Source organism: Carcharhinus amblyrhynchos, chromosome 19, assembly GCF_965287045.1.
Source record: "Carcharhinus amblyrhynchos chromosome 19, sCarAmb.v2.hapA, whole genome shotgun sequence".
Lineage (NCBI taxonomy): Eukaryota > Metazoa > Chordata > Chondrichthyes > Carcharhiniformes > Carcharhinidae > Carcharhinus > Carcharhinus amblyrhynchos.
Window position 1 is genome coordinate 738,032 of NC_137342.1, and position 25,811 is coordinate 763,842.

Here is a 25,811-nt window from a genome sequence, read left to right on the forward strand (position 1 = left end):
GTGCACGATACAGACAAAGCACACCGTTCATATAGGAGGTAATGAGAGAGTGCAGAATGTAGTGTTACACTATAGTTAAGAAAATCCACCAATGCTTTCTACTTTCTCAGAAGACTAAGGAAATTTGCCATGTCATCTACAATTCTCACCAACTTTTACAGATGCCCCATAGAAAGCATTCCTCCTGGTTGTATCACAGCTTGGTCTGGCTCCTGCAAACTGTAGTGGATCCAGACAGTCCGGGAGGCTGGAATTGATTTGTGTCATGACTAGCCTTTCGAAGCACTTCATAATGATGGATGTCAAAGCCACCAGCCTTTCCTTCTCTATGAACAGTATGCTTTGCCTGTAAAGCACACAAGAAACAATACTTTTCACTGCGTCCCAATACATGTGACAATGATAAATCAGATCAATTCTGGACTGGAGACACAAACCCAGAGCAGAATCACATTACCTGGACAGGGAACAAAAATAGAACACAGGGGCAGCACGGTAGCACAGTGATTAGCACTGCTGCTTCACAGCTCCAGGGACCTGGGTTCAATTCCTGGCTCGTGTTACTCCCTGTGTGGAGTTTGCACATTCTCCCCGTGTCTGCGTGGGTTTCCTCTGGGTGCTTTGGTTTCCTCCACAATCCAAAGATGTGCGAGTTAGGTGGATTGGCCAAGCTAAATTGCCCCTTAGTGTCATGGGACGCATAGGTTAGAGGGATTAGTGGGTAAATACAGGGATAGGGCCCTGGTGGGATTGTTATCGGTGCAGACTCAATGGCCGAATGGCCTCTTTCTGCACTGTAGGGTTTCTATGGTTTCTAAGAACAGATTATTCAACCCTTTGAGTGCTTTATGTCATTGAGCATGATCATGTCTGCTTCTCTATCTCCACGCCATACACCTTGACACTTTTAGATCCAGAAATATAATTCTATCTTAAATATATTCCATGACTTGGCCTCCATAGCCTTCTGTGGTAGAGAATTCTGCAGGTTTGTCAACCTCTGAGTGATGAAGTTTCTCCTCATTAGTCCTAAATATGAACATATGAAGCAACAAAACTCAGTGTTGAGCAGCAAGACCCAGATTGGACCAGGATCCATATTCCAGTTGGGTTGTAGGATCTGATCACAGGAATCCTTGCTATATGCACTGCAGGGAGGTGGCCTTGACACAACGCTTTCCTCAGAAACACGAGGAAGTTTTGTGGAAGAAAGGGGCGGCATGGTAGCACAGTGGTTAGCACTGCTGCTTCACAGCTCCAGGGTCCTGGGTTCGATTCCTGGCTCGGGTCACTGTCTGTGTGGAGTTTGCACATTCTCCTCGTGTCTGCGTGGGTTTCCTCCGGGTGCTCCGGTATCTTCCCACAGTCCAAAGATGTGTGGGTTAGGTGCATTGGCCATGCTAAATTGCCCCTTAGTGTCCAGGGGTGCGTAGATTAGAGGGATTAGTGGGTAAATATGAGGATAGGGCCTGGGTGGGATTGTTGTTGATGCAGACTCGATGGGCTGAATGGTCTCTTTCTGCACTGTTAGCTTTCTATGGTCCCTAAAGGGACCTTGGTGTGTTTGTCCATAGATCTCTGAAGGCGGAAGGGCATATTATGTTAGTCAGGTGGTGAAAAAGGTGTATGGGACTCTTGCCTTTATCAATCGGAATGTGCTGCTTGTAGAGGGTGGTTGAGGTTTTGAAGGAGTTGGATGAGCACTTGGCACCGCAGAACATTCAAGGCTATGGGGCAAGTGCTAGTAAATCGGATGGGGGGGAGGACAGGTGTTTCTCACGTGTCGGTGCAGACCTAATGGGCCAAAAGGCCTCTCCTGCACTGTATGATTCTATAGAACATAGAACATTACAGCACAGTACAGGCCCTTCAGCCCTCGATGTTGTGCCGAGCTATGTTCTAAACCAAGATCAAGCTATCCCACTCCCTATCATTCTGGAGTGCTCCATGTGCCTATCCAATAACCGTTTGAAAGTTCCTAAAATATCCGACTCCACTATCACAGCAGGCACTGCGTTCCACACCCCAACCACTCTGAGTAAAGAATCTACCTCAGACATCCCTCCTATATCTCCCACCATGAACCTTATAGTTATGCCCCCTAGTAACAGCTACATCCACCCGAGGAAATAGTCTCTGACCGTCCACTCTATCGATCCCCCTCATCATCTTATAAACCTCTATTAAGTCGCCTCTCACCCTCCTCCGCTCCAAAGAGAAAAGCCCCAGCTCCCTCAACCTTTCCTCATAAGACCTACCCTCCAAACCAGGCAGCATCCTGGTAAATCTCCTCTGCACTCTCTCCAACGCTTCCACATCCTTCTTATAATGAGGTGACCAGAACTGAACACAATATTCCAGATGTGGTCTCACCAACGTCCGGTATAGTTGCAGCATAACCCCATGGCTCTTAAACTCAAACCCCCTGTTAATAAACCCTAACCCTATAAGCCTTCTTCACAGCTCTATCCACTTGAGTGACAACCTCCAAAGATCTGTGATATGAACCCCAAGATCTCTCTGTTCCTTCACATTCTTTAGGACCCTGCTGTTGACCCTGTAATCTGCATTCAAGTTTGTTCTACCAAAATGAATCACCTCGTACTCATCAGGGTTAAACTCCATCCATCACTTCTCGGCCCAGCTCTGCATCCTATCAATGTCTCTTTGCAGCCTACAAGAGCCCTCCACTTCATCCACTACTCCACCAATCTTGGTGTCATCAGCAAATTTACTAACCCATCCTTCAGCCCCTTCTTCCAGGTCATTGATAAAAATCACAAAAAGCAAAGGACCCAGCACTGACCCCTGCGGTACTCCACAGGTAACTGGTCTCCAGTCTCAAAATTTTCCCTCCATCACCACCTTCTGTCTTCTATGAGACAGCCAGTTACTTATCCAATTGGCCAAATTTCCTCCTTACTGTCTTCATGAGCCTATCATGGGGAATCTTATCAAACGCCTTACTAAAATCCATGTATACAACATCAGCTGCTCTACCTTCATCCACACATTTAGTTACCTCCTCAAAGAATTCAATCAAATTTGTGAGGCAGGACTTATCAAAATTCGCTGGACTCTGGGGGAGTGCCAGCTGTTTGGAAAACAGCTAATATGACACCACTGTTTAAAAAAGGAAGTAGACAAAAGTCGGGTAACTACAGGCCGGTTAGCTTAATGTCTGTAGTTGGGAAAATGCTGGAATCCATCATTAAAGAAGAAATAGCAGGACACCTGGAAAAGAATGGTTCAATCAAACAGACGCAGCATGGATTCATGAAGGGAAAGTCGTGTTTGACGAATTTATTGGATTTTTATGAGGATGTAACGAGTGCGGTTGACAGAGGGGAACTGGTGGGTGTGGTGTTTTTAGATTTCCAGGAGGCATTTAGAACATAAGACCATAAGAAATAGGAGCAGGAGTAGGCCATCTAGCCCTTCGAGCCTGCCCCGCCATTCAATAAGATCATGGCTGATCTGTCGTGGCTCAGTTCCACTTTCCCGCCCTCTCCCCATAACCCTTAATCCCCTCTCTTATCAAAAACCCATCGACCCGCGTCTTAAAAATATTTAGCGAGGCAGCCTCCACCACTTCAACGGGCAGAGAATTCCAGAGATTCACCACCCTTTGAGTGAAGAAGTTCCTCCTCAACTCCGTTCTAAACCGCCCCCCCCTTTATCTTGAGGCTGTGCCCCCTAGTCCTACTGTCCTTTCTGAACGGGAAGAGTCTCTCCACCTCTATCCTATCCATCCCATTCATCATCTTATACGTCTCAATGAGATCTCCCCTCATTCTTCTAAACTCTAACGAGTACAAGCCTAGTTTATTCAGCCTCTTCTCACAGCTCAACCCCCTCAACTCCAGTATCAGCCTAGTAAACCTCCTCTGCGCTCCCTCCAAGGCCAAAATATCCTTGCGTAAATACGGCGCCCAAAACTGCACACAGTACTCCAGCTGCGGCCTCACCAATGCCCTATACAGCCGCAGCAAGACCTCCCTACTTTTATATTCTATCCCCCTCGCTATGAAGGCCAGCATCCCATTCGCCTTCCTGACCACCTGCTGCACCTGCAAGCTGGGTTTTTGCGACTCATGCACAAGGACCCCGAAGTCCCTCTGCACCGTCGCCTGCTGCAGTTTTTCGCCCCGTAAGTAATAATCCTTCCTACCATTCTTCCTACCAAAGTGGACCACCTCACACTTGCCAACATTAAATTCCATTTGCCATTTCCTGGCCCATTCACCCAGCCTATCTAGATCCTTCTGCAGACTCTCCACACCCTCCGCACAATTTGCCGTTCCCCCAATCTTGGTGTCATCAGCAAATTTCGACACCATACACTCGGTTCCCTCCTCCAGATCATCTATATAAATGGTAAATAGCTGAGGCCCCAGCACCGACCCCTGGGGCACTCCACTAGTCACCATCCGCCAATCCGAATAGCACCCGTTGACCCCCACTCTCTGCCTCCTATTTGACAACCAATCCTCTATCCACGCTAACACCCTACCCCCAACTCCATGTCCCTCGACCTTCTGCAATAACCTCTTGTGAGGCACTTTGTCAAACGCCTTCTGAAAATCTAGAAAGACCACATCCACCGGCTCTCCTCTATCCACCGCCCTAGACACATCCTCATAGAACTCCAGTAAATTTGTCAGACACGACTTCCCTTTAATGAAACCGTGCTGCATCTGCTCTATCAAGCAATTCCCTTCAAGATGCCTCGCAATTTCCTCCTTAATGACAGATTCTAACATTTTACCTACAACAGACGTTAAACTGACCGGCCTATAATTCCCCGCCTTTTGCCTGGCACCCTTCTTAAACAACGGCGTAACATTAGCCATTTTCCAATCTTCCGGCACTTCCCCGGAATCCAGCGACGTCTGGAAAATAACCACCAAGGCATCCACTATCACCTCCGCCATTTCTTTCAGAACCCTCGGATGCATTCCATCCGGTCCTGGGGACTTGTCCACAATCAGCCCCTCCAGTCTGTCGAGCACCACCTCTCTAGTAACAATAATGTCATTAAGACCCTCCAGTCCTACCACCTTTCCATCGCTAACACCCGGCAAATTATTCACGTCCTCCTCCATGAAGACCGAAACAAAAAAGTTATTCAATACCTTAGCCATATCCCCATCCCCTACCACTAGGTCCCCTTTCTCATCCTCTAAAGGACCAACGTTCACCCTAGCCAGCCTCTTCCTTTTTATATATTTATAAAAACTCTTGCTATCCTTTTTTATATTAAGCGCTAGCCCAGCTTCATAGTTTCTCCTACCCTCCTTTACCAACTTCTTTGTCATTCTTTGTTGACATTTAAACCTCTCCCAATCCTCTTCTCGCCCACTACTCTTAGCTACTCTAAATTCCTCCGCTTTTAATTTAACACTTTCCTTCACCTCCTTCGTTATCCACGGCTTATTACCTCTCCTCCTACGGTCCTTTTTGACCATCGGAATAAATTTCTGCTGAGCACCAAGAAAGATCTCCTTAAAGATCCTCCACTGCTCCTCAGCAGACCTACCTTCCAACACGCTCCCCCAGTCCACATTCGCCAATTCTTCTCTCATCCTACCATACTCCCCTCTATTCAAACAAAGGACGCGTGTCCGGGAACCCACTTTCTCCTCCTCCATCTGCACCAGAAACTCCACCATACAATGATCACTCTCCCCAAGAGGATCCTTCACCACAAGGATCCTTCACGACATCCTCGGCCTCTACCCTTACCTGTACCCTCTCCTTAACTTTAGGCCTCTGAATGTCACCTACCCTCGCACCCTCCCCCCCACTAATTAGTTTAAAACCCTGTCTACAGTCCTATTTACTCGATTCGCCAACACTCTGGTCCCAGCACGGTTCAGACCAACCCCATCCCACCTGAACAGGTCCCACCTACCCCAATACTGATGCCAATGCCCCATAAATTCGAACCCATTCCTCCCACACCAATCCCTGAGCCACCCATTCACTTCCTTTATCCTGTCAACCCTACGCCCGTCTGCACTCGGTTCAGGCAGTAGCCCAGAGACGACCACCTTGTCAGTTCTACCTTTTAATTCCATTCCCAGCTTCTCATACTCCCTCCCCAGATCCTCAGTCCGCACTTTGCCTACGTCGCCGGCACCCACATGTACCACAACGACCGGGTTCTCACCCTCCCACTCCAGGTTCCTCTGCAGCCCAGCTGCGACATCCTGTACCCGAGCACCAGGCAGACAACACACCCTTCTGTGCACTTTGTCATTGTGACAAAGGACAGTGTCAATACCCTTCACCCCACTATCCCCAATCACTACTACGTTCCTTTTCCCCTTCGCTTTGCCTATGTCCTGCTGCATCACTGTACCGTGTGCAGTTTGCTCACCAACCTCACCTGCCTCGTCCTCTTCCAGACTGGAAGCCAGAACCTCAAACCTGTCATGCAGATTAAGAGGCTGAGGCCTCCTCTCCCCACCCTCCTTCCTCTGGTCCCCACCCTCCTTCCTCCTCTCCCCACCCCCCTCTTGTTCCTGACCCTTAGATTTAGCCAGTCTAGGGGGGGTGGATGTCACTTGCACCCCATTGACAATGGTACCCTCTCTCCCCTTGATGAGCCTCAGTGTCTGTAGCTCAGAGGCCAGCTCATCCACCTTGAGCTGGAGCTCCTCCAGCAACCTGCACTTACTGCAGACATGGTCACTGGGAAGGACCCTGGGGTCCACCAGTTCCCACATCATACAGAAACCACACATCACATGCCCCTCCATTATTCACTGTACTAGTAGTGAAAACTCACCTGGCCCTTTTTCCCCCCAGCCCTTTTGATATTAAGCCCTAATAGCTCACTCTGCTCCCCCTCGCTCCACTGCCCGCTGTCTACACCAGGCCTCCTTTTAAACCTTTTAAAATTTGATAAGGTGCCTCACAAAAGGTTGCTGCAGAAGGTTAGGGTACACGGAGTTGGGGGTAAAATGTTAGCGTGGATTGAGGATTGGTTATCTAACAGGAAGCAGAGAGTTTGAATCAATGGATCCTTTTCTGCTTAGCAGTTGGTGACTAGTGGAGTGCTGCAGGGATCGGTGCTGCGGCCTCAACTGTTTACCATTTACATAGATGATCTGGAGGAGGGGGCTGAGTGTAGGGTAACAAAATTTGCTGATGACATGAAGATGAGTGGAAAAGCAAATTGTGTGGAGGGTGTGGAAAGTCTGCAGAGATCTGGATAGGCTGAGCGAGTGGGCGAGGACCTGGCAGATGGAGTATAATGTTAGCAAGTACGAGGTTATCCACTTTGGGAGGAATAATAGTAAAATGGGCTATTATTTAAATGGTGGAAATTACAACATGCTACAGTGCAGAGGGACCTGGGGGTCCTTGTGCACAAATCGCAAAAACCCAGTCTGCAGGTGCAGCAGGTGATCAAGAAGGCAAATGGGATGTTGGCCTTTATAGCGAGGGGGATAGAATATAAAAGTAGGGAGGTCTTGCTGCAACTGTACAGGGCACTGGTGAGGCCGCAGCTGGAGTACTGTGTGCAGTTTTGTTCCCCTTATTTGTGAAAGGATATATTGGCCTTGGAGGGAATGCAGAGAAGGTTCACCAGGCTGATACCGGAGATGAGGGGATTAGCTTATGAAGAGAGATTGAATAGACTGGGCCTGTACTCGTTAGAGTTTAGAAGGCTGAGGGGGAATCTTATAGAGACATGTAAGATAATGAAGGGGCAAGACAGGGTAGAGGTAGAGAGATTATTTCCACTTAGAAAGGAAAGAAGAACTAGAGGGCACAGCCTCAAAATAAGGGAGAGTCAATTTAGAACAGAGTTGAGGAGGAACTTCTTCTCTGAGGGTAGTGAATCTTTGGAATTCTCTGCCCATTGAAGCAGTGGAGGCTACCTCATTAAATATGTTTGTCACAGGTAGATAGATTTCTGATCAATAAAGGAATTAAGGGTTATGGGGAGCAGACGGGTAAATGGAACTGAACCACTATCAGATCAGCCATGATCTTATTGAATGGCAGGGCAGGCTCGAGGGGCTAGGTGGCCTCTCTCCTGCTCCTGTTTCTTATGTTGTGATATTCTTACCCCTCACGAAACTGTGCTGACTATCCCGGATTAAACTGCATCTTTCCAATGGTCATAAATCCGATCTCTCAGAGCCTTTTCCATTAACTTACCGATCACCAAAGTAAGACTAACTGGCCTATAATTACCAGGGTCATTCCTATTTCCTTTCTTGAAGAGAGGAACAACATTTGCCATTCTCCAGTCCTCTGGCACTATCCCCATGGACAGTGAGGACCCAAAGATCAAAGCTAAAGGCTCTGCAATCTCATCCCTTGCCTTCCAAAGAATCCTAGGATGTATCCCATCTGGCCCAGGGGACTTATCCACCCTCTGGTTTTTCAAAATTGTTAATACTTCTTTCCTCAGAACATCTACCTCCTCCATCCTATCAGCCTGTATCACGCACTCATCCTCAAAAACATGGCCCCTTCTCCATGGTGAACACTGAAGAAAAGTATTCATTCAACACCTCACCTGTCTCTTCTGACTCCGTGCACAAGTTCCCACTACTATCCTCGACTGGCCGTAACCTCACCCTGGTCATTCTTTTATTTCTCACTTAAGAGTAAAAAGCCTTGGGGTTTTCCTTGATCCGACCTGCCAAGGACTTCTCATCCCCCCTCCTAGCTCTCCTAAGCCCTTTCTTTAACTCATTCCTAGCTACCTTGTAACCCTCAAGTGACCCAAACTGAACCTTGTTTTTTCATCCTTACATACGCTTCCTTTTTCCTCTTGACAAGACATTCAACCTCCTTTGTGAACCATGGTTCCCTCACTCGGCCATTTCCTCCCTGCCTGACAGGGACATACATATTTGCAGTATTTGTTCCTTGAACGAGCTCCACTTTTCGTTTGTGCCCATACCTGACAGTTCCTGTTCCCATCTTATTCTCTCTAATTCTTTGCCTAATCACATCATAATGACCCCTGCCCCAATTATAAACCTTGCCCTGCCATGTGACCCTATCCCTCTCCATTGCAATAATGAAGGACACCGAATTGTGGTCACTATCTCCAAAGTGCTCCCCCACAAACAAATCTAACACTTGGCCCGGTTCATTACCCAGTACCAAGTCCAATGTGGCCCCACTTCTTGTTGGTTTATCCACATATTGTGTCCTGCACACACTGTGCAAAAAGTGTCCCATCTGAACTATTCGACCTATAAAGGTTCCAGTCAATATTTGGAAAGTTAAAGTCACCCATGATAACCGTGAATCTATGATTCTAGAAATCTTCTCCATTGGAGTCAGAGTTTCAGAAGCATCAGCTTTATTCACAATCTTTTGTCCCATCCCAGGACCTGCTTTCACACCATGATTCAAACCACAACGTGTAATCTTCAACAAGAAAATGTACAACCACTTCCTCCTGGCCCCAGTCTTCAATAGTAATGTCATGGTTGGTCACTCTTGCCTCAAAGTGCTAGGGTCCCAGGTTCAATTCCAGCCTTGGGACACCGTGTGGAGTCTTGCACTTTCTCCGAGTCTGCGTGGGTTTCTTCCGAGTCCCTCCCACAGTCCAAAGACGTGTGGGTTATGTTGATTGACCGTGCTAAATTGACCCTTGTGTCGGGGGATTATTAGGGTAAGTGTGTGGTGTTGCAAGAATAGGGACTGGGTGGGATTGTGGTTGGTACATACTCGATGGGCCAAATGGCTTCCTTCTGTATTGTAGGGATTCTGTGATCTAACAAACATTTTATGATGAAAGGAAGGGGCTGCAGAAATTGGGGTTTTGATTGAGAATTGCTAAGCAGCCCAGAACATAGAACACAGAACACTACAGCACAAACAGGCCCTTCGGCCCACTAGTTGCGCCGATCACTTCTATACCTACTAAGCCATAGACCTATCTATAACCCCCAATCCCATTAGATCCCATATACTCATCCAGAAGTCTTTTAAAAGACCCCAGTGAGTTTGTCTCCACCACCACTGACAGCAGCCGATTCCACTCACTCACCACCCACTGAGTGAAAAACTTACCCCTGACATCTCCTCTGTACTTGCTTCCCAGCACCTTAAACCTGTGTCCTCTCGTAGTGACCATTTCAGCCCTGGGAAATAGCCTCTGAGAATCCACCCTATCTATTCCTCTCAACATTTTATAAACCTCTATCAGGTCGCCTCTCAACCTTTGTCTCTCCAGGGAGAAGAGTCCCAGCTCCCTCAACCTATCTTCATAAGGCATGCCTCCCAATCCAGGCAGAAGTAAATGCAATTCAAAAAAGTTAAGTTTATTACAGTTAAAAGATAGTCTTTGTTTATCTGACATTGTAACATGTGTGTGATAAAAGTTTGTTTTTCCAGAATTAAGGAAATCCTTGGAATTGAAAACTTGGTTAATTTGCACTTCTCCCTGAGAACAGGTTGTATCATTACTATAGATTCGGGGTGAATCTGTGGAGAGAAGGTTCTTTCTTCCCAAACTGAACTGATTGCATCTGGCAGCATATTAACCAGAGGCCGCTGGAGCTTCACTTCCTCATTAGTATAAAGGTTCGTATCCCTGCCTGTCACATGGGTTCAATTCTCCAATGGGAACTTGCAAAAGCAAAAATAGCTATCACAATGGCTGACATCACAATGGCTGACATCACAATGGCTGACAGCACAATGGCTGACAGCACAATGGCTGACAGCACCAGGGACCTGGGTTCAATTCCAGCCTCGAGTCTCTGTGTGGAGTTTGCACATTCTCCCCATGTCTGCGTGGGTTCCCTCCAGGTGCTCCAATTTCCACCCATGGTCCAAAGATGTGTGAGTTAGGTTGATGGATCATGCTGAATTGACCCTAATGTCATGGGATTAGCCGGATAAATGTGCGGTGTTACGGGAATAGAGACTGGGTGGGATTGTGCTAAGTGCAGACTTGACAGGACAAATAGCCTCCTTCTGCATTTCAGGTATTCTATGGATTCTATGAAGACTGTATCTCTCCAGATTAAGAATTCCAACTGGTGACAGGATTTTCTCTGCTTGAGGTGCAGGCCTTCACTCACTGCATGGAATGGACATGGGGCTCCATTTCCATTGGATTTCATGAGGGGAATGCTTTAGCTCACAGTTGGCAGTAAAAATGTACAGCAGTCCTGGCAGAAATCAGACAGCACAGTTAGTTTGGGAAGACAGTTGGATATAGAATCATAGAACATTACAGCACAGAAACAGGCCATTTGGCCCTTCTTGGCTGTGCCAAACCATTTTTCTGCCTAAAAAATTTGGCTTTGGATATTTGGCAAGTCAAACAGAAAGCTGAAGAATGCACACTTGAAGTCAATAAAGGAGAAGGTGGAAGGTCACATAGGCTAAAGTTATTGGAAGGACTCCTACTGAATCTTACAAGAGTGTCAAAATCTGGAGGGGAATCAATCAGTAAGGATAGAAAACAACACCTCCTCCACGATCATCCTCGACACCTGTGCCCCACAAGGCTGTGTTCTCAGCCCTTTACTATACTCCTTACTCCTTATACATCTATGACTGTGTGGCCAAATTCCATTCCAACTCCATTCTCAAGTTTGCTGATGACACCACTGTTAGTGAGTCAGATCTCAAACAATCACAAGACAGGAATGAGATAGAGAATTTGGTGAACAGGTTGGCCACAATAATCTCTCCCTCAATGTCAACAAAACAAACAAAATAATCATCTACTTCAGGAAGCGTAGTGGAGGACATGCTCCTGTCTACATCAATGGGGACAAAGTGGAAATGGCTCAAAATGGAAGAGCTTCAAGTTTTTAGATGCCTAGATCACTAACAACCTGTCTTGGTCCTCCCATGCCAACACTATAGTTAAGACACTATAGTTCGTTCTTAATTCTAAAATTCAGAGAAATTTGCTCTGCTCATGACTAACCTGGAATAAGAATACCTTTCTCAGGAAAGATCTTCTAATCCTGATCATTGGAATATTTGAAGAAAGGGGGAATTATGAGTGTGAGGCCAGTTTGTTGTTCTCAGTGTCGGATGTGGGAGGTCCTGGAGTCTCCTAGCCTCCTGGACGTCCGTATCTGTGCCGGGTGCGTCGAGCTGCGGCTCCTAAGGGACTGCGTTAGGGAACTGGAGCTGCAGCTCAATGAGCTCTGTCTGGTCAGGGAGAACGAGGAGGTGATAGAGAGGAGTTACAGGCGGGTGGTCACACTGGGGTCAGGGGAGGCAGACAAGTGGGCCACAGTTAGGAAGGGGAATGGGAAAGGTCAGGTATCCGTGGCTGTGCCCCTTAACAATAAGTACTCCTGTTTGAGTACTGTTGGGAGGCACAGCTTACCTGGGGGAAGCAACAGTAGCCGTGCCTCCGGCACAGAGTCCAGCCGGCCCTGTGGCTCAGAAGGGTAGGGAAAGGAGGAGGTCGGCAGTAGTGATAGGGGACTCTGTAGTGAGGGGGTCAGACAGGCAATTCTGCAGAAGCAGTCAAGAAACTCGGATGGTAGTTTGCCTCCCTGGTGCTAGAAACTGGGATGTTTCTGATCACATCCAGGATATCCTGAAATGGGAGTGAGAAGAGCCAGAGGTTGTGGTACATATTGGAACCAATGACATAGGTAGGAAAAGGGAAGAGGTCCTGAAAGGAGAATATAGGGAGTTAGGAAGGGAGTTGAGAAGAAAAGGTAGGAGCCTCAGGATTGCTGCCTGTGCAGCGGGAGAATGAGAGCAGGAATGGAATGAGGCTGAGGGACTGGTGCAGGGGGCAGGGATTCCGGTACCTGGATCATTGGGACCTCTTTCGGGGCAGGTGTGACCTGTACAAAAAGGACAGGTGGCACTTGAATCCCATGGGGACCAATATCCTGGTGGGAAGGTTTGCTAAGGCTACTGAGGAGAGTTTAAACTAGAAAGGTTGAGGGGTGGGAATCAAAGTGAAGTGACTGGGAGAGAGGAGGTTAGCTCACAAATAGAGAGAGCTTGTCGACAGTGTAAGAGGGAGGATAGACAGGCGATAGAGCGGGGTGAGTGCTCAGAGCGAAGGTTTGAGATGTGTCTATTTTAACGCTAGGAGTGTTGTGAACAAAGTGGATGAGCTTAGATCATGGATCACTACTCGGAAATGTGATGTGGTGGCCATTACAGAGACTTGGATGTCTCAGGGACAGGACTGGATACTTCAAGTGCCGGGTTTCAGATGTTTCAGAAGGGGCAGGGAGGGAGGTTAAAGAGGTGGGGGAGTGGCACTGTTAATCAGGGATAGTGTCATGGCTGTAAAAAAGGTGGACACCGTGGAGAGATTGTCTACAGAGTCTCTGTGGGTGGAGGTTAGGAACGGAACTTTACTGGGTGTTTTCTATAGGCCACCCAATAGTAACAGGGACGTTGAGGAGCAGATTAGGAAGCAGATCCTGGAGAGATGCAATAACAGAGTTGTCATGTTGGGAGATTTTAATTACCAAATATTGATTGGAATCTCCCTAGGGTAAGAGGTTTAGATGGGGAAGAGTTTGTTAGGTGTGTTCAGGAGGGTTTATTGACACTGTACGTGGATAAGCCTACAAGAGGAGAGGCTGTACTCGATCTGGTATTGGGAAACCAATACCAACCAGTCCAACACCGGCATATCCACATCATTGGGAAATGAACCAGGACAGGTATCAGATCTCTCACTGGGAGATAGGGGTGGCACGGTAGCACAGTGGGTTAGCACTGCTGTTTCACAGCTCCAGGTTCCTGGGTTCAATTCTTGGCTTGGGTCACTGTCTGTGTGGAGTTTGCACATTCTCCTTGTGTCTGCTGGGTTTCCTCTGGGTACTCCGGTTTCTTCCCACAGTCCAAAGATGTGCGGGTTAGGTTGATTGGCCGTGCTAAGAAATTGCCCATTAGCGTCTAGGAATGCGTAGGTTAGAGGGATTAGTGGATAGAATATGTAGGGATATGGGGGTAGGGCCTGGGTGGGATTGTGTTCGGTACAGACTCGATGGGCTGAAGGGCCTCTTTCTGCACTGTAGAACATAGAACATAGAACATTACAGCACAGAACAGGCCCTTCGGCCCACGATGTTGCGCCGACCAATTAAAAAGCAATGACCCTCTAACCTAAACCAATCCCTTTCCATCCATAAACCTATCCACGGATCTCTTAAACGCCCCCAAACTAGGCGCATTTACAACTGCAGCAGGCAGGGCATTCCAATCCCTCACCACCCTCTGGGTAAAGAACCTACCCCTGACATCCGTCCTATAACTACCACCCCTTAATTTAAAGCTATGCCCCCTCGTGCTAGCTTTCTCCATCCGAGGAAAATGGCTATCACTGTCCACCCTATCCAAACCTCCAATCATCTTATATGTTTCAATAAGGTCCCCTCTTAGCCGCCTTCTTTCTAATGAAAACAACCTCAAATCCCTCAGTCTCTCCTCATAGGACCTCCCCTCCATACCAGGCAACATCCTGGTAAACCTCCTCTGCACCCTCTCCAAAGCCTCTACATCCTTCCTATAATGTGGGGACCAGAACTGTACACAATACTCCAAGTGCGGCCGCACCAGAGTTTTGTACAGTTGCAACTGTAGGGTTCTATGATTCTGTAATAGTGTTCATAATTCTATCTCCTTTACAATAGCATTGGAGAGAGATAGGATCAGACAAGTTAGAAACATGTTTAATTGGAGTAAGGGGAATTATGAGGCTATCAGGCAGGAAATTGGAAGCTTAAATTGGAAAGAGATTTTCTCAGGAAAACGTATGGAAGAAATGTGGCAAATTTTCAGGGAATATTTGTCTGGAGTTCTGCATTGCAACGGTCCAATGAGACAGGGACATTATGGTAGGTTACAGGAACTGTGGTGTACAAAGGCTGTAATAATTCTAGTCAAGAAGGAAAGAAAAGCTTACAAAAGGTTCAGAGAGCTAGGCAATGTTAGAGATCTAGAAGAATATATGGCTAATAGGAAATTAGGAGAGCCAGAAGGGGTCATGAGAAGGTTTTGGCAGGCAGAATTAAGGAAAACCCCAAGGCATTCTACAAGTATGTGAAGAGCAAGAGGCTTAGAGGATGAGAGGGGGGACTTAGTGGTAGGGGATGGGGAAATGGCTGAGGTCTTGAATAACTTTTTTGTTTCGGTCTTCATGGAGGAGGACGTGAATAATTTGCCGGGTGTTAGAGATGGAAAGGTGGTGGGACTGGAGGGTCTCAATGACATTATTGTTACTAGAGAGGCGGTGCTCGACAGACTGGAGGGACTGATTGTGGACAAGTCCCCAGGACCGGATGGAATGCATCCGAAGGTTCTGAAAGAAATGGCGGAGGTGATAGTGGATGCCTTGGTGGTTATTTTCCAAACGTCGCTGGATTCCGGGGAAGTGCCGGAAGATTGGAAAACAGCTAATGTTACGCCGTTGTTTAAGAAGGGTGGCAGGCAAAAGGCAGGGAATTATAGGCCGGTTAGTTTAACGTCTGTTGTAGGTAAAATGTTAGAATCCGTCATCAAGGAGGAAATAGCGAGGCATCTTGAGGGGAATTGCTTGATAGAGCAGACGCAGCACGGTTTCGTTAAGGGGAAGTCGTGTCTGACAAATTTATTGGAGTTCTATGAGGATGTGTCTAGGGCGGTGGATAGAGGAGAGCCGGTGGATGTGGTCTTTCTTGATTTTCAGAAGGCGTTTGACAAGGTGCCTCACAAGAGGTTATTGCAGAAGGTCAGGGGACATGGAGTTGGGGGTAGGGTGTTAGCGTGGATAGAGGATTGGTTGTCAAATAGGAGGCAGAGAGTGGGGGTCAATGGGTGCTATTCGGATTGGCGGTTGGTGACTAGTGGAGTGCCCCAGGGGTCGGTGCTGGGGCCTCAGCTATTTACCATTTATATAGATGATCTGGAGGAGGGAACCGAGTGTAGGGTGTTGAAATTTGCTGATGACACCAAGATTGGTGGAATGGCAAATTGCGCGGAGGGTGTGGAGAGTCTACAGAAGGATCTAGATAGGCTGGGCGAATGGGCCAGGAACTGGCAAATGGAATTTAATGTTGGCAAGTGTGAGGTGGTCCACTTTGGTAGGAATAATGGTAGGAAGGATTATTACTTACGTGGAGAAAAACTGCAGCAGGCGACGGTGCAGAGGGACCTCGGGGTCCTTGTGCATGAGTCACAAAAACCCAGACTGCAGGTGCAGCAGGTGGTCAGGAAGGCGAATGGGATGCTGGCCTTCATAGTGAGGGGGATTGAATATAAAAGTAGGGAGGTCTTGCAGCGGCTGTATAGGGCATTAGTGAGGCCACAGCTGGAGTAATGTGTGCAGTTTTGGGCGCCGTATTTACGCAAGGATATTTTGGCCTTGGAGGGAGTGCAGAGGAGGTTTACTAGGCTGATACCGGAGTTGAGGGGGTTGAGCTATGAGGAGAGGCTGAATAAACTAGGTTTGTACTCGTTAGAGTTTAGAAGAAGGAGGGGAGATCTCATTGAGACGTATAAGATGATGAATGGGATGGATAGGGTAGAGGTGGAGAGACTCTTCCCGCTCAGAAAGGATAGTAGGACTAGAGGGCACAGCCGCAAGATAGGTTTAGAATGGAGTTGAGGAGGAACTTCTTCACTCAAAGGGTGGAGAATCTCTGGAATTCTCTGCCCGTTGAAGTGGTGGAGGCTGCCTTGCTAAATATTTTTAAGACGCGGGTTGATGGGTTTTTGATGAGAGAGGGGATTAAGGGTTATGGGGAGAGGGCGGGAATGTGGAACTGAGGCACTTGAGATCAGCGATGATCTTATTAAATGGTGGGGCAGGCTCGAAGGGCTAGATGGCCTACTCCTGCTCCTATTTCTTATGTTCTTATGTTCTTATAAGGCGTGAAACAATAGGACCTATCAATTGTGATACTGAGTAAGTTTGTATGGAACCGGAAGAAATAGCAGAGGTACTTAATAAATACTTCAGTATTCACTATGGAAAAGGACCTTGGTGGTCGTAGCGCAGACTTGCAGCAGACTGAAAAGCTTGAGCATGTAGATATTAAGAAAGAGGATATGTTGGAGCTTTTGAAAAGCTTCAAGTTAGATAAGTCACTGGGACAGGATGGGATGTATACCCCAGGCTACTGTGGGAGGCGAGGGAGGAGATTGCTGAGCCTCTGGTGGTGATCTTTGCATCATCAATGGAGACAGGAGAGGTTCCGGAGGATTGCAGATGTTGTTCCTTTGAGATAGCCCTGGAAATTACAGACCAGTGAGTCTAACCTCAGTGGTTGGTAAATTGATGAAGATCCTGAGAGGCAGGATTTATGAACATTTGGAGAGGTATAACATGACTAAGAATAGTCAGCATGGCTTTATCAAAGGCAGATCGTGCCTTATAAGTCTGACTGAATTTTTTGAAGATGTGACTGAATACATTGATGAAGAGCAGTAGATGTCGTATATATGGACTTCAGCAAGCATTTGATAAGGTGCCCCATGCAAGGCTTATTGAGAAAGTGAGAGGGCATGGGATCCAAGGGGACATTGCTTTGTGGATCCAGAAAGCAAGAATAAGATAATAAAAGGGATGGATAGGGTAGAGGTTGAGAGATTCTTCCCACTTAGAAAGGATAGCAGGACTAGAGGGCACAGCCTCAAGATAAAGGGGGGGGGGTGCAGTTTAGATCGGAGTTAAGAAGGAACTTCTTCACTCAAAGGGTGGTGAATCTCTGGAATTCTCTGCCCGTTGAAGTGGTGGAGGCTACCTCGCTGAATATATTTAAGTCACGGGTAGCTAGATTTCTGATAGACAAGGGAATTAAGCGTTATGAGGAGAAAGTGGGAAAGTGGAACTGATCCACTTCAGATCAGCCATGATCTTATTGAATGGCGGGGCAGGCTCGAAGGGCTAGATGGCCTACTCCTGCTCCTATTTCTTATGTTCTTTTGTTCTTATAGAACTGGCTTGCCCACAGAAGGCAAAGAGTGGTTCTAGATGGGTCATATTCTGCATGGAGGTCGGTCACCAGTGGAGTGCCCCAGGAATCTGTTCTGGGACCCTTACTCTTTGTGATTTTTATAAATGACCTGGATGAGGAAGTGGAGGGGTGGGTTGGTAAGTTTGCTGATGACACAAAGGTTGGAGGTGTTGTGGGTAGTGTGGAGGGATGTCAGAAGGTGCAGCGAGACATTAATAGGATGCAACACTGGGCGGAGAAGTGGCAGATGGAGTTCAACCCAGATAAGTGTGAAGTGGTTCATTTTGGCAGGTCAAATAGGATGGCAGAATATAATATTAATGGTAGGACTCTTGGTAGTGTGGAAGATCAGAAGGATCTTGGGGTCTGAATTCATAGGATGCTCAAAGCAGCTGCGCAGGTTGAAGCCGTGGTTAAGATGGCATATGGTGTACTGGCCTTCATCAATCGAGGAATTGAGTTTAGGAGTCGAGAGATAATATTGCAGCTATATAGGACCCTGGTCAGACCCCACTTGGAGTACTGTGCTCAGTTCTGGTCACCTCATTATAGGAAGGATGTGGAAGCTATAGAAAGGGTGCAGAGGAGATTTACAAGGATGTTGCCTGGATTGGGGAGCATGCCTTATGAGGATAGGTTGAGTGAACGCGGCCTTTTCTCCTTGGAGAGACGAAGGATGAGGGGTGACCTGATAGAGGTGTTTAAGATGTTGAGAGGTATTGATCGAGTGGATAGTCAGAAGCTTTTTCCCAGGACTTAAATGGTTGCCACAAGAGGACACAGGTTTAAGCTGCTGGGGAGTAGGTACAGAGGAGATGTCAGGGGTAAGTTTTTCACTCAGAGTGGTGGGTGCGTGGAATGGCCTGCCTGCAACAGTGGTGGAGGTGGATTCGATAGGGTCTTTTAAGAGACTTTTAGATAAGTACATGGAACTTAGTAAGATAGAGAGTTATAGGTAAGCCTAGTAATCTCTAAAGTAGGGACACATTTGGCACAACTTTGTGGCCTGTATTGTGATGTAGTTTTTCTATGTTTCTATGTTCTAATATTGTTGTAATTTACCTGAGGATTACACTTATCTTTACCCATTAGTACCTTAAAGCTGACTAAATTGTGGTCACTGTTCCTGAACTGCTCCCTTACTGAAATATTGACCATCTGGCCAGTCTCATTCCCCAATACCAGGTCCAGTATGGCCCCTTCCCTAGTTGGATTATCTACATACTGTTTCAAGAAGCCCTCCTGGATGCTCCTTACAAACTCTGCCCCATCCACACCCCTAGCACTGAGTGAGTCCCAGTCAATACTGGGGAAGTTAAAATCTCCCACCACAACAACCCTATTACTTATACACCTTGCCAAATCTGCTAACATATCCGTTAATCTATCTCCTGCTGGCTGTTGGGAGGCTTAGTGTAAACCCCCAACACGGTGACTGCACCCTTCCTATTCCTGAGCTCTGCCCATACTGCCTCGCCATATGAGCCCTCTGAGGTGTCCTCCCGCAGTACAGCTGTGATATTCTCCTTAACCCCCATCCCCATCTCCCCCATCCATTTTACATCTCCTTCTATCCTGCCTGAAACAACCGTATTCTAGAACATTAAGATGCCAATCCTGTTCTTCTCTTGACCAAATTCTCTGTAATGGCAACAATATCATAGTTCTGAGTTCTAATCCAAGCTCTAAGTTCATCTGCCTTATTTGTTACACTTCTAGCATTGAAGCAAATGTACTTCAGTCCACCAGACCTTCTTTGATTAGCAATCGCACCCTGCTGCTCTTCCTCTGAGTCTAACTGGCCTTACAACAGCTCAGTGACCATCACTGTTTGCTGTGGATTTGGGCCAGTGTCTGTGGGAGTTTGCGCATTCTCCCCATGTTTGCGTGGGTTTTCTCCAGGTGCTCCGGTTTCTCCCACACCCCAAAGATGTGCTCTTAGGCTGACTGGTGTAACAAATTGTCCCTAAATTAGTCTTCCCTCAATGTGGTTTCCAAGTGGAGTGCCATAGGCGTAGACAAGGGTCATGGGTGGACGAGGGAACTCATAACGTTAAAATGGCGGCGCGGGCTCATTGGGCCGAAGGGCCTGTTTCTCGTGCTGTGTTGTTCTTTGATCTCTCTAGTTCCCCTTCAGTTAACTTACCTTTGCTTTGGTTCCCACCCCCTGACAAACCAACTGAAATCCTCCCCTGTGACATTAGCAAACCTCCCGGCCAGAATATTTAAGGAGGGTATTAAGTTGAAAGTGGTAATGCATAAAATGACAAAGGTTAACGGTAGGCCAGAAGGTGGGGAAGATTCAGAACTTTTTTTATTCATTCATGGGACATGGGCCAGCATTTATTGCCCTTCCCTAGTTGTCCTTGCAGTGCAGTTGAGAGTCAAGCACATTGTTGTGGTTCTGGAGTCACATGTAGGCCAGACCAGGTAAGGATGGCAGATTCCCTTCCCTAACAGACATCAGTGAACCAGATGGATTTTTCCAACAATTGACAATGATTTCATGGTCATCAGTTGATTCTTAATTCCAGATATTTTTTACTGAATTCAAATTACACCACCTGCCGCAGTGGGATTCGAACCCAGGTCCCCAGAACATTAGCATTTCTGGATTAGTGATCTAGCGATAATATCACTAAGCCATCACTTCCCGTGATGGGTTTTTGATAAGAGAGGGGATTAAGGGTTATGGGGAGAGGGCGGGAAAGTGGAACTGAGCCACGACAGATCAGCCATGATCTTATTGAATGGCGGGGCAGGCTCGAAGGGCTAGATGGCCTACTCCTGCTCCTATTTCTTATGTTCTTATGTCACGTACCAACCGATTTAAGAGCATAGAACATAGAACATTACAGCGCAGAACAGGCCCTTCGGCCCACGATGTTGCGCCGACCAATTAAAAAACAATGACCCTCTAACCTAAACCAATCCCTTTTCATCCATAAACCTGTCCACAGACCTCTTAAACGCCCCCAAACTAGGCGCATTTACAACTGCAGCAGGCAGGGCATTCCAATCCCTCACCACCCTCTGGGTAAAGAACCTACCCCTGACATCCGTCCTATAACTACCCCCCCTTAATTTAAAGCTATGCCCCCTCGTGCTAGCTTTCTCCATCCGAGGAAAAAGGCTATCACTATCCACCCTATCTAAACCTCTAATCATCTTATATGTTTCAATAAGCAGCTTCTTCCCTGCTGCCATCAGACTTTTGAATGGACCTACCTTGCATTAAGTTAATCTTTCTCTACACCCTAACACCACATTCTGCATTCTCTCCTTTCCTTCTCTATATACAGTATGCTTTGTCTGTATAGCACACAAGAAACAATACTTGTCACTGTATACTAATACATGTGGCAATAATAAATCAAATGACTGTGATCCCTGTCTTCCTCTTTATATATTTAGAGGCTTTTGTCAGTGTTTATATTCCTCGATAGTTTGCTCTGGCAGTTTATTTCCTCTCTCACTAATATGATTAGTCCTCCTTTGCTGGATTCGGAATTTATCCCTGTCTTTGGGGCTAACACATTTTCCTCCTCAAGCTTTCTCATTCATACTCTCTAAAACTTCCTTGGTTAGTCATGGCTGGTTTATTCCTCTCTCAGAATCTTTCCTCCTTACTGGGAGATATTTTTGCTCAAAGTCTTGAATTACCTCCTTAAATATCTGCCACCATTTACTTACTGCCTTTCCTGCTAATAGAACATAGAAACCCTACAGTGCAGAAAGAGGCCCTTCGGCCCATCGAGTCTGCACCAACCACAATCCCACCCAGGCCCTATCCCCATATCCCTACACATTTACCCACTAATCCCTCTAACCTACACATCCCCTGACACTAAGGGACAATTTTAGCATGGCCAATCAACCTAACCCGCACATCTTTAGACTGTGGGAGGAAACTGGAGCACCCGGAGGAAACCCATGCAGACACGAGGAGAATGTGCAAACTCCACACAGACAGTAACCCGAGCCAGGAATTGAACCCAGGTCCCTGGAGCTGCGAGGCAGCAGGGCTAACCACTGTGCTACCGTGCCACCCACTGATCTATCTGCCCTGTGCACTTCAGCTAACTCCACCCTCATTTCATTGCAATAGCTTTTACTCATGTTAAACACAGTAATTTCCAATTCAAATTACTCTCACAAACTGAATATTAAATTGTCATATTTTGATCACTACTTTCTTCATGAACCATAGTAGTTTACTCTTTTCAATCCATTTAGATAGTTTGAGTCATTTGAGATCAAAAAGGAGGTGCTGGGGATCTTGAGAAACATTTAGACAAGGGCCCAGACCATATGGGATATACCCCAGAATACTGAGAGAGGGAAGGGAGGTTCCAGAGGATTGGAGAATAGCCAACATTACTCCTTTGTTTAAGGGTAGCAAGAATAATCCAGGTAATTACAGGCCAGTGAGCCGTACATCAGTGGTAGGGAAATTATTGGAGAGGACTCTCTGAGACAGGATTTATTCCCACTTGGAAATAAGTGGACGTATTAGCAAGAGGCAACATGGTTTTGTGAAGGGGAGGTCATGTCTCACGAACTTGATCGAGTTTTTCAAGGATGTGATGAAGATGATTGATGAGGGTGGGGCAGTGGATGTTGTCCACATGGACTTCAGTAAGGCCTTTGACAAGGTCCCTCATGGCAGACAGGTGCAGAAGCTGAAGTCATATGGGATCAGAGGCAAGGTGGATACAAAACTGGCTCAGAGTACAGTAAGGAGTTTCACAACACCAGGTTAAAGTCCAACAGTTTATTTGGTAGCAAACGCCACTAGCTTTCGGAGCACTACTCCTTTGTCAGGTGATTGGGAGTTCTGTTCACAAACAGGGCATATAAAAACACAAACTCAATTTACAGAATAATGATTGGAATGAGAGTCTTTACAGCTAATCAAGTCTTGCAGGTACAGACAATGTGAGTAGAGAGAGCATTAAGCACAGATTAGAGATGTGTATTGTCTCCAGGCAGGACAGTTAGTGAGATTTTACAAGTCCAGGCAAGTCGTGGGGGGGTTACACCTAGGACTTGTATCCAAGTCGGGGCTGGGGTATCGAGTTTAAAAATTGGCAAGTCATGTTGCAGCTTTATAGAACCTTAGTTCGGCCACACGTGGAATATAGCGTTCAATTCTGGTCACCACACTACCAGAAGGGTGTGGAGGCTTTGGAGAGGGTACAGAAAAGATTTACCAGGATGTTGCCTGGTATGGAAGGCATTAGCTATGAGGAGAGGTTGGAGAAACTTAATTTGTTCTCACTGCAGCAACAGAGGTTGAGGGGAGACCTGATAGAAGTCTACAAGATTAATGAGGGACATGGATAGAGTGGATAGTCAGAAGCTTTTTCCCCAGGATGGAATAGTCAATTATTAGGGAGCACAGGTTTAAAGCACGAGGGGCAAGATTTAAATGAGATGTACGAGACATTTTTTTTTACACAAGAGTGGTGGGTGCCTGGAACTCGTTGCTGGGGGAAGTAGTACAAGCCACTACCGTACCTGCTTCCAAGGGCATCTTGACAAACACATGAATAGGATGGAAATAGGGTGGGGATATAGTCCCTGGAAGGGTGTAGGGGGTTTTAGTCAAGTCAGGCAGCATGGTCAGTGCAGGCTTGGAGGGCCAAAGGGCCTGTTCCTGAGCTGTTATTTTCTTTGTACTTCCTTGGAGGTCATTTAATGAAACTGGCTGTGTTAATCATGCTTACTTTATAAATTGTTTTTGATACACAAGTTTTTTTTAAATGATAAATCTTGGGGAATAATTCTGTTGGTTAACTGCAAGATGATGATAATAACAGAAATATCATGGGAACATTATTATCTCAGAGTCTCCAATCCATCAAGACTCCCATCCCTTTCTGGTACCAATTCAAGTTCTTCCTGCAACTTTGCTCCCAATCCCTACAGTTCATCCATCTCCCGCTTCCCACAGTCATCCCATCACTGTTTGCACTCTTCCCATTTCTCCCATTCCCCCTCCTCTTTCCTTGCCACCCATGCCTCTCTGGTAGTGACTGGTGGGTTTGAACAGTGTATAAGTCACTACTGTTAATGTTCCAATGATCCAATGATCCAGAAATTCAAATTGAAATTTGTACATCATTCCCTCAGTTTTATTATGTTAAAATACAAGTGACGAGCCATCATTAGACAAACAAATTGTTCATTACACACTTGCTTAAAGACAGTTAACTTCATTTTTCACAAAATCAAGTTACCAAAAGTTCAAACACCCAGTTACAGTTTATGTACAAATCACAAATCTTCTAGAAGTTAATGGCTTTGCCAAATGATGCTGCTATATTTGCCTCTCTGAAAGCTTCTGAGACAGTCTGTAAGAGAAAAGAAAGAAAGTCAAACTCCAACTGTTTAATCATTAGTTTAATACAGTCTTGACCAAGTTCTGTAGTTGGAATAACTTTTATACTATTTCCTTTCATAACTGACATCAGGATTTTGTCTGCTTTAAATCTCCAAATTCTCAAATTTCAGAAGTTAAGGGCAATGGCAGGTTATCGGTTTAAGTGAAAATCCCCTAGGTGCCACACTCTGGCACCTGCTCAGGCACATGGAGGGAGAATTTAACACGGTCAATGCATCTAACTGGCATGTTTTTCAGACTCTGGGATGAAACCAGAGCACCTGGAGGAAACCCACGCAGATACGGGAGAATATGCAGACTCAGCAGACAGTGACCCAAGCTGGGTATTGAACTCGGGTCCCTGCTGCTGTGAAGCAGTCGTGCAAAGCACTGTCAAGCAGGGAACAGGAGAATGGAACCTTAGGAATTGATAATTTCCTTTGTTTAGAAAGTACTAAATATTTGTACATAAGTGAATGAATATTAAACAGTGAAAATAATCTACAGACTAACCTAGAGAGTTATCACTGCCCCACCAATGCTTTCAAGCATCCACACTGAATATTGTGTGCAGTTTATTCTATCAAATCACTGGAAGAACATGATGATCTTTGAAAATGTTTTTTTAAGATCCTGTATTAAAGATGGTTCCTTGATCAGGAATCTTTTGTTTCTGTCTTCACGGAGGAGGACGTGAATAATTTGCCGGGTGTTAGAGATGGAAAGGTGGTAGGACTGGAGAGTCTTAATGACATTACTGTTACTAGAGAGGCGGTGCTCGACAGACTGGAGGGGCTGATTGTGGACAAGTCCCCAGGACCGGATGGAATGCATCCGAGGGTTCTGAAAGAAATGGCGGAAGTGATAGTGGATGCCTTGGTGGTTATTTTCCAAACGTCGCTGGATTCCGGGGAAGTGCCGGAAGATTGGAAAGCGGCTAATGTTACGCCGTTGTTTAAGAAGGGTGCCAGGCAAAAGGCAGGGAATTATAGGCCGGTTAGTTTAACATCTGTTGTAGGTAAAATGTTAGAATCCGTCATTAAGGAGGAAATAGCGAGGCATCTTGAGGGGAATTGCTTGATAGAGCAGACGCAGCACGGTTTCGTTAAAGGGAAGTAGTGTCTGACAAATTTACTGGAGTTCTATGAGGATGTGTCTAGGGCGGTGGATAGAGGAGAGCCGGTGGATGTGGTCTTTCTGGATTTTCAGAAGGCGTTTGACAAGGTACCTCACAAGAGGTTATTGCAGAAGGTCAGGGGACATGGAGTTGGGGGTAGGGTGTTAGCGTGGATAGAGGATTGGTTGTCAAATAGGAGGCAGAGAGTGGGGGTCAACGGGTGCTATTCGGATTGGCGGTTGGTGACTAGTGGAGTGCCCCAGGGGTCGGTGCTGGGGCCTCAGCTATTTACCATTTATATAGATGATCTGGAGGAGGGAACCGAGTGTAGGGTGTCGAAATTTGCTGATGACACCAAGATTGGTGGAACGGCAAATTGTGC

At 46.5% G+C, this 25,811-nt stretch overlaps 1 protein-coding gene across 1 annotated transcript in view; it reads right to left on the bottom strand.

The window, feature by feature from the left end:
- Positions 1–24,036: 24,036 nt before the first annotated feature.
- Positions 24,037–25,811, bottom strand: part of dld (deltaD) — a 41,072-nt gene continuing 39,297 nt past the window's right edge. The window contains exon 14 of the mRNA XM_080207123.1: positions 24,037–24,283. Coding sequence (XP_080063249.1) covers positions 24,218–24,283 — 66 coding nt within the window. The 3' untranslated portion in view covers positions 24,037–24,217. The remainder of the gene's footprint in view (positions 24,284–25,811) is intronic.